A 9,311-nucleotide genomic window follows, 5' to 3' on the forward strand; every position below is an offset into this window, starting at 1 on the left:
CCCCCCTCTCCTCCTCCCCCTCTCCTCCTCTCCCACCTTCTCCTCCCCCCTCCCCATCTAAAGGGGTTTGGGGAGAGAAATAGGGGAGGGGGTTGGTCCCCAGTCTATAGGGGGTGGAGTTTAGGGCAAAGGGCTATGGAGAATGGGGACCAGACCAGGGCAAGTCAGGGAAGGACGCAAGGACCATTTGCCAGAATCCACAGCTTTCTGATTCCAGACTGAATTAAAAAAAAGAACTAAACCACAAGCAGCACCCCCCCGCCCTGGGCTGGAGTGTGAGAGGAAGAGAGGCAGGCGTCTTCACCAAGAAGGGAGCTGGGTGAAGGGCAAGGGCTCCCCGACAGATAGAGGGGTTGGGGAAAACCAAAATAAAACGTCAAATAATGGTGTAGGAGTCCAGCCTGGGAAAGGCCAGACCAGGCTGGGGGAGGGGCCTCTGCAGGCTGGAGGATCACTGCTGTCACCAGCGCCACCCTGGGAGCCAGTTACTTTGCCATGGCCTTGATGGCACCAGTGGCCTCCTCTGTCACAGCGGGCAGCGCAGTGGTCAGGCTCTCTTCTCACGGTCATGCTTCTGCTCAGCCTCCTTGCCAAGGTCTCCCTCAGCAGACAAAGGTCCTCTCCCACCTCTTCACTATCCTGGAGCCCTGATTGGTACCCGTCCTGGATGCCAGTCAGCTGGAATCATTCCTTTTGGTGTTGGGGCTGTCCACATTGTGAGTTGACAGGCAGATGTCTTCATATTCCTTCCCAGTAAAGGGGTCAGTACCAACCAGGTGGACCTTGGCATGGCCATGTTTGCCGGTCTTCAAAGTAGACATCTCGACAATCTTACATAGCTAGCCATTGAGCACCACAGAGCCGTTCTCATGTAATGCTGAGCACTGCTTTGGGAAGGTGGCTGAGGCCCCTGCATCTTCTGTCTCCAAGTCCAAATCATCTGCCACTTTAAGAGGCTTCGATTCCAACTCATGCCAACCCACTGACTCGACCTGTCCGCTCGCCACGAGCCCAGCCGCTGCTCCGAGCCTGCTGCCACCGTCGCCTCTACCACCTGCTGTTTGTTCTTAATGACACTTATTACTAAGTAACATTTTTGGCTTATTTTTCCATCTGTAGACTGTGAGCCCTGCTGAGCCTTGTGAAGGAGGCAGGGACTCCCGTCTCTCACTACTGCTATGCTCCCTGCTCAGAGAACAGGGCTCAGGAAATAATTGTTGGATGAGTATAAGGAGCAAATCCTCTATGACGTGCTCAGCAACATGTTTAAGTCTGTTATTTGTTGCGTCCTCACTTAGAGGGCCCCTGAAAGCCAGGGAGGCGCTTTTCTTCCTGGGCCACTGAAGAAAAGTTCAGGGGGGTCGGGACGCAGATGGGGAAGGGACGCACAGGTGCTGAAGGACGTGGTGGTGTGTGTGCCCAGCAGCAGCCTCTGTGGCCTCTCGGGAGGGACTTAGGTAACAGGTAAAGCATGGGACGGCTGAGGCAGAGAACCGGCAAGGAAGCCAGCCTGGAGTCTCAAGGCTGTAGGTAGCTTGGAAGGTCCCCTCGAGCTGGAGCCTGAGTTGGCAGCCATTCTCCTCAGGGCAAATATCCGAATCTGTCTAGTGGCTTGTCTGGACAGTTCAGGTTGGGGGCAGGGTGAGAGTGCCCTGGGAGTGAGCAAAGTAGTGCCTATGGGCTGTGGTGGAAGAACTGGGCCCCGGGCACACAATGACAGAGGACGCAAAGTTGAGAAAGCACTGAATAGGGGACCAGGAAGGGGCTCAGGCCAGGGGGTCAGTGCAGGGCAGGACCTGGAGACTGGAAAGAAAACTGTGGGCGTGGGAAAGGGGAAAGCCTGCCTCACGTGACTTGAAGGGATCACATCTCCAGGGGCACTGACCGGGGACAGTCTCAGGGAGGGCTGACCTGTGGGGACCGGAGGGAGGGTCCTTGTGAAGAGCAAGTCAGGAAAGAGGCCCCTCCCTCCAGCTGGCCGCAGGGTGTGGCACATTCAGCCAGCCAAGAGCCAGCCATGCAGCCACTTAACAGTAAAATTTTCATTCATTTATTGTTGTGTAGCTGACTACATTGTTTTGAGCTTTTAATTTTTTCATGTTGATTATTTGGACCTTTTAAAAAAGAATTGTGTTCAGTTCTCACTCATTTGTGTTTTCTACTATTTTCACATCCGAGACTTTCTCCAAATCCTGAATATGTTAATTTTCTTCACTTCTCTTAAAATTTAGTGTTCCTGTGAGCTTTGAGAAGCGTTTAATAATTAGGCGGGTGAGTTCCAAGTGCCCCCAGCTGACCAGCATTTGGCCACGTTGCTAGCACCTTGGCGTAGGGCTCTGCTATCTCCAGTCTGTTCCTCACAGATGTCTGGGATACACTTGAGCCTTTAGCCCACGGCCCTTGTCCAGCCTGCGCTCATTTGCTGGGAATCTCTCCCTGCCCTGGCAGCCAGGATTCTAGGCATCACATTTTTCTACATGTAATCACGATTTGGCACTGTGTGCTGTCCACGTGGCCTTTGGTTTGTTATTTCTTTTCCTAGGGGACAGCTGGGCACAGAGGGGAGGCTTGGAACTGTGCAGACCTGTCCTAGAGCCCTGCTCTTTGACTTGAAGTAGGATCCTTTGCCTTGCTGAACCTGTTTCTTTTTTTTCCTCTGATTTATTTTTTAAAAAAATTATTTTAATTAACACATAATAATTGTACATGTTCGTGGGGTACATCAATGTGTTGATACATATAATGTATAATGCTCAGATCAGGTAGTTAGTGCATCCCCAAACCCAGACGTTGATCCTTTGTATCTCAGATGTTTGAAGCTATGGAACAGCTGTTGCTGGTGTGGAACACTAGGACCTAAGCCTCAGCCTTTTCTCCGTCAGAGAGGCCGTGGCTCCTACCCTGAGGAGGTCTGCTGACCCTTGTGAGAGGATGTGGGGTTTGAACACATTGCTAGTGGGCACAGGCAGTGAGTGTTAGCTCTTGCCTTCTCCCAAAGCAACTGGGTAAAATGTTCCCTCTTAATGAGAAAGGTTCCATGTTCCTGATTCTTAATTAATCCCTCTGACCCCTCCTGGCTTCACCTGGCTTCCAGGTGGTGGGAGCTTGGCAGACTTTCTTGATTGAGTTATTAAGTGTCCTGGTCATCTTCAGGAGCTTCTGTTTGGGTAAGTGTCCTGGTCATCTTCAGGAGCTTCTTGTAGCTCTGCTTCTCTTTTCACTTACTCAAAGATTTTACACTGAGGGTCTGCTGTGTTCCAGGCACTGTGATAGCTTAAGTCTATCTGAGGATAGCTTATATCCCCAAGGAACCTTCTTTCACTCTTCCAGTACCCACAGATCTCTCTTCCAAATATATCATGTACTTTGTTGGTCAATATGCATCTGAGCAGGGGTGTTCGTAAAGTTCTTAAAACATGTATTGAACATTTACTGTGCTCAGCAGGGTTCTGAGGATTTTGTGTGTGTTATATTGTTCAGTTTCCTCAAAACTGTGTGCAGGAGGCTCTATCAGTATCTCATTTTACAAATTAGAAGCTCAAGAGACAGACACAGAGGCCTTGCCCATTGCCTGTGGTTGCACACAGAGGGGGTGGGTCCCAACCCAAGTTCAATGCCAAAGCTCCTGTGCATCACCTCTGCCCCATGCACCTGTCTAACATTTTTTGGAATGCTCCTTGGACCTTAGTTCTGTCTCCTGTTTGGTACAAATCCCTTGAGTGCCATGATCTCTCAGGTTCTTTCTCTCCATGGCACCTAGCACAGGCCCATGCACACAGTGGGCTGTTGGTGGCAGCTCTTCCCTTGAGTGTGCCTTTCTGGGCCCAGCCTGGGCCCTCTCCCATGGATGGATGCGTTGAGCTCTGTTGTCTTCAGTCCGTGAGCGCTCCCCTTGGTGTACAGGCCGCACTCCACTCTGAGCTAATGCGGTTTGCCTGGCACCTGTGGTGCCCTACATCTTCCTTCCCCTCTGCTCCCTGATCTTAGCTCCAAGACAGGCTGCCAGACATTCTCTGCTGCCCACAGCATGTTTTGCTGCCCTCCCTTCCCAGCCGACTCGCTGTGCTTCCCTCACCCTCACACTCGCTTTTGATCTTGCAAATCCAGGCCCTTGGAGAAATCAGACAGTATGAAATATGAAAACTGCTCGGGAAGTAATTGAAGAAACACTGTGACTTTTGAAACCCATAGAGATAACACTTACACCTTCTTACTCATGTTATTTAATTTTTAATGGCAGATTTAATTAATGGAGATCGGATCTCCTGCTTTCAGATGTGCCTACGGAGCAGCTGGAGAGGGGGAGGGGCAGCTGTTCACAGGGCAGAGGAAAGGACTTTTTAGAATTGGGAAGCCGACAAGTCTAATGGGAAAGAAAATCACCCAGAAGTAATAGTTTATGTCAGTGGGTACTAACTAATGTTGTGAGAATTCAGTGCTGTGTCTTCAGAGAGGCTTCCCCACGTCTTATAAATGGGTCACAGGGCCCCTTTATAGGCGCGGTGACTCTCCTCTGGACCCCGTGCTGCGGGGTTCTGGAAACTCCCCAGTACTGACTTCAAGCTACAGAGAACTGGGTTCTATTGTCCACACAGCTGCCAGAACATTACTTTAAAAATACAAATCTACCTGCCACTCCCTTGCTTAAAAAGTAAATCCTTTGTCCCCGCATTGCCTACAAGGTGAGTCTAAGCTTATGAGCATGTGGCTGAGACTTACACCCTCCCTCACAGTAGCCATGAGGTGGCCACAGGCTCCCCCGTGTTGCTGCCCATTGATAAGACCTTCCTCTCATTGGCTTACTTCTGCTCATCCTTTTAAAGTTCATTAAAAAAGGATATACCCTTTGACCCAAGAATTTGACTTCTAGAATGCTCCCTGCAGATACCCTCACTTGCTCACAGAGGGGTAGGTACCAAGATGTTCCTCTCAGCATTGTGTATCACAGCACATGTCAAAGCTGCACACAGTGGCTCATGCCTGCAGTCCTAGCATCCTGGGACTTTGAGGTTGCTGTGAGCTCTGACATCGCCATAGCACTCTAGCCTGGGGCAGCAGAGTGAGCCTCTGTCTCAAAATAACAATAACAGTAACAATAATAATAATAGCAGAAGTTTGGAAACAACCTGCTGTCTATGGACAGGGAGCTGCTTGAGTGAGTCACGGGTATCCATGCTGACCGGCAGGAGCGAGTGGGGTCTCTGAGAACTCCGTGGGAGGAGTGCTGTCTGCTGTGGCGCAGTGAGTGTAGTGTCAGGAGCGAGCAGGTGGCCGCGTGTGCTCACACATGCGTGGCAGCCCTGCAGGATGCTGGGATCCAGACTGGCCAGAGCCTCACCATTTACCATACTTCCTCTGTTCTTTCTGTGTTTGTTCCTTTAACATAGGTAAATATTAATTTTTTGAAAACCATGTTTAATGTAAAAAAAAAAAATGTAGGTCTCAGTTAAGGTATTAGCTCCCAAGAAGCCTGTCTGACCCTGGTTTCCATCAGGGGTCCTCACAGCTCCTGGGATGACTGGCCAAACGTCTTGTTGCTAATCGGACATTGTGTCATCTGAGAGCCTCACGAGGGCAGGGAGCAGCCTGCCTTTGTCTGTTGGGTCCACCTGGTGGTACCAGTCCTAGAAGCCCTTGATGGTGGCTAACAGGAACGTGCACAGTGCCCCATGCTTCCCAGAAGAGGGGTCTGAGTCCCCGCCCACATCTGCCAGATGAGAGGGCTCGTGGTCACAGGAAGCTGCTCAGGATGCCCCCGCTGTGGACAGGAGACCTTCCCTGCCGTGAGAGCCATGGAGGTGATGACGTCCATCCCTGTGGGTCTGCTCAGGCAGATCAGGGCGTCAGGGCAGGGCAGGGTGGGGATTTTTCTGAGTCATCTGAGCAGCGATAGAGGAAGCTGCAGTGGGGCAGTCGCCCCCACTTCTTGGCCTGTGGGTACTTTCTGTGACAAATCTAGTTGACCACGTGCTCCAACCAAGCTCGACTCGAGCCAGACTGTCCCTAGTGATACAGCGTCTGGAGCAAAGGCTCAGAGCCTCCCTCGTCAGCAACAGCGTGCCAGGCCCCCTCTGGGGCACACATACCCCTGGGAGGCAGTGATGTGATGCTGAGGACTCCAGTGGGCACAGCTACGGGAGAGAGAAGTTTGGCCCCCCGAGCCATGACCTTGTTTTCTGGGATAGGAAGTAGACCAGGATCAGTGGGGGCCTTAGGATAAAGCATGTTTTAGCTTCAGAAACTTCAGTGGCCCCGTGGTGACTGAGTGGCTGTCCTGTGGCAGGCTATCAGCCAACCTGCATGGTGGACGGTCCCCTGACTTGTGGGTGATAAACAAGACTCAGAGGAAGTAAGCGACCTACCCAGAGAACACAGCCAGCCTGTGCCAGAGCGTGAGTTAGAACATGGTTCTATGGGCTGTGCCACTGTATGGTGAGGCCTGTGAAGGAAGGTTCAGACGGAGTCTACGTGACCCCCATGGGATGTGGAAGGGGAGGGCCCTCGTTTGATCCCTCTCTGTATTGGTACCTCTTGCTCAGACAGGTACTATTAGTAGGTGTTGGACTGGTTGGGGTGAAATCACGATCTCTGGTTTGAAGGTGAGGGCTCTAGAGAGGAACATGGAGCCAGCACAGGCTATGGGGTGGGGGAAGAACCTTCCTGCCTGTTGTGTGCCTGGAGCATTGGTGTGTCCTCAGCTGGCACTCCTGACACTCAGTGAGGTTCAGAGGAAACTGAACTGAGGAGAGGCGAGGTCACTTGCCAAAGCTTACCTGGCAGCTGGACGGTGAAAGGACCAGAGGTGGTTCCTTGACCTGCCTCACTCCCCCATGCCCAGCTGAAAGCAGAATTCCAGCACTTGGTGGTTCTTCTTTGCAAGGGGCTCAACCTTCTGTATCCACCTCCAGGTCCCCTGAGGCTGTGGTACAGTGGAGAGTACCTGGGCTGGCCCTTGGGGAGCTGGTTTGAGTTCAGTCCTGCCTTGGTTGGGTCCCTGCAGCGGGCATCTGGCTCCTGTGCTGACGTGAAGTGCTGTCCCTGCCGGGCTGAGGCTGGGCCTTGCTGTCTGTCTGAGGACTGGCTCTCTGTGTGTGTAGTGGGTGGCAAGGGCCAGGCTCAAGTCTGACAATGTGCAGAGGAGCACAGCTGTGGCTTCTTGTCCCTTTGCCACCTTGCGCTGAGCAGACTGCAGGCACTGATGGGTCTGTGCTACAGCAGGCACCTGAGGCCTGGTGCGTCTCTTTGTGCCAACTGCCACGCCTGTGAAAGGCTTTGAGGCACAACTGTGGTTGGTCTACAACGGGTCTGGCCTCAAGCAGACTCCATGTGGCACCTGGTGCTGTCGTCTTCACCCTTGCTAGGGAGCTCTGACCACTGACCCCTTCCCCACACAGGGACTAGCTGGCCTGGCTATCTCACATTGTTTCGTTTTCAAAACTGCTTCCTGCATGAACCAGCACCACGGCATGCTCCCCCTGTGGCCTACATGTCTGTCCATCTGTGGGCCTTGCAGCTCTTCCACCTGGAGCATGGAGGGAGGTGGGTAGCAGATGTGTTAGTGACTGTCTCCTCTGGGGATAAACGATGACCTGGGAACTCAGGGGAAGGAGAATGCTGAGTCTGTGCTTCCTAGCCTAGAACAACTTGCCCTGAGGCTTAAAGAAGGTAGATAGCTTACCCAGGGCAACATGGTTGTGGCACCCTGGTTTAAACTCAGCTGTTTTATTCCCAAGCTGGGGCTCTTCCCCACAGCAACCCTGCTCTGTATGGTGCATGAAACAGGTGAGCTCAGGAAAAGTAACATGTGTGGCTTTGGAACCTCCGTGCAGCATCTGGACACCAGGGCAGCACCCTGAGCAGGGTGGTCGTGCAGGCAGCAGACCAGGGACCCACACAGCTGGTTGTGGTCATGGTGCAGCCCTGTGCCGTGGGATTGGGGCAAGTCACATCACTTCTTTGAGCAGCAGAGTCCAGTTGTATAAAATAGGAGTTGGACCAGATCGACTCAGTGATTTTTTTTCTTTAAAGATAATAAATATTTTAGGCTTTGCAAGCCCATAGTCTCTGTTACAACTGCTTTAACTCTACTGCTGTGGCACAAAAGCAGCTGTAGACAGTATGTAAACAAATGTAGGTGGCAGGCTGGATTTCACGCCTGGGCCGTGGTTTGCCAACCCCCCTGCTGAAGGATTTCGTGATGTTCTTCTGGCCTTTAGTGCTCCAGGATTTTGCAGCAGTGGCTGTCTGTGGTAGGCGCTAGAACCCAAGCTGTGGGCTCTTCCCTGATGCTGGTCAAGAAAGTAGCATCTGTCAATTTCTCACGTGGCCGCAGGCCATGAGGGAGCCAGAGGGGAATTTCGATCTTTGGTAACCAGTTCTGCTTTTTCTTTGCAGAATGCTGAGATGTATAAACTGTCTTCACAGCAATTCCACGAGGCAGCTTCAAAAATGGAGAGCACAATAAAGTAAGAATTTGATTATTCTTGGTAAACTTGGCCTATATTTGTAAAAATTCCCACCTGTGGTTTGAAACCTGCCACCACCTGCCTAATTTCAAATTTCTCTAATAACACAGATAGCCATCTGTTCCTCAGCTCTCTCCCCTGGATGTGCGGTGGTCATTGGTCATCAGTAATTGACCAATTTCGTGCTCAGTTCTTCTCTTACTCCTTAGGAAGTTGGAATGGGGCTAAGCCAGGCTTGCAGTGTTATTTCTAGGGCCTGGTGTCTTGTGACCTGGAGCTGTTCTCATTGTCTAGTTAGGCAAAGAACTGGGGAACAGGCCCCGAAAGGGGTCAAGACAGGAGCTACTGGCCCTTCCTCCCTTTGGGTGTGTGGAGGATATAGGGCTGTGTGTCCCCTCAGCCTCCTGTGTGCCTGGCAAATGCACTGTGCTTCCTGCACTCTCAGGGGAACTGAGGTGCAGAGCGCCACGGCTCACTCTGGTCATGCAGTGCGACTCCTCCACTCTCAGGGGAGCTGAGGTGCAGAGCGCCACGGCTCACTCGGGTCATGCAGTGCGACTCCTCCACTCTCAGGGGAACTGAGGTGCAGAGCGCCATGGCTCACTCTGGTCATGCAGTGCAACTCCTCCACTCTCAGGGGAACTGAGGTGCAGAGCGCCATGGCTCACTCGGGTCATGCAGTGCGACTCCTCCACTCTCAGGGGAACTGAGGTGCAGAGCACCACGGCTCACTCTGGTCATGCAGTGCAACTCCTCCACTCTCAGGGGAACTGAGGTGCAGAGCGCCACGGCTCACTCGGGTCATGCACTGTGCTTCCTCCACTCTCAGGGGAACTGAGGTGCAGA

The 9,311-nt window shown here is 52.3% G+C and overlaps 1 protein-coding gene and 1 pseudogene across 1 annotated transcript in view; one reads left to right on the plus strand and one right to left on the minus strand.

Moving 5' to 3' along the window:
• CHCHD6 (coiled-coil-helix-coiled-coil-helix domain containing 6) overlaps nucleotides 1-9,311 on the plus strand; it is a 263,209-nt gene that overhangs the window by 209,394 nt on the left and 44,504 nt on the right. Inside the window, exon 6 of the mRNA XM_012809226.2 lies at nucleotides 8,395-8,465. Coding sequence (XP_012664680.1) covers nucleotides 8,395-8,465 — 71 coding nt within the window. The remainder of the gene's footprint in view (nucleotides 1-8,394; nucleotides 8,466-9,311) is intronic.
• Nucleotides 424-7,468, minus strand: LOC105887656 (annotated as a pseudogene).

The sequence above is a fragment of the Otolemur garnettii genome, unplaced genomic scaffold, assembly GCF_000181295.1.
Source record: "Otolemur garnettii isolate 467f Iridium unplaced genomic scaffold, OtoGar3 scaffold00101, whole genome shotgun sequence".
NCBI classification, from domain to species: Eukaryota; Metazoa; Chordata; class Mammalia; order Primates; family Galagidae; genus Otolemur; species Otolemur garnettii.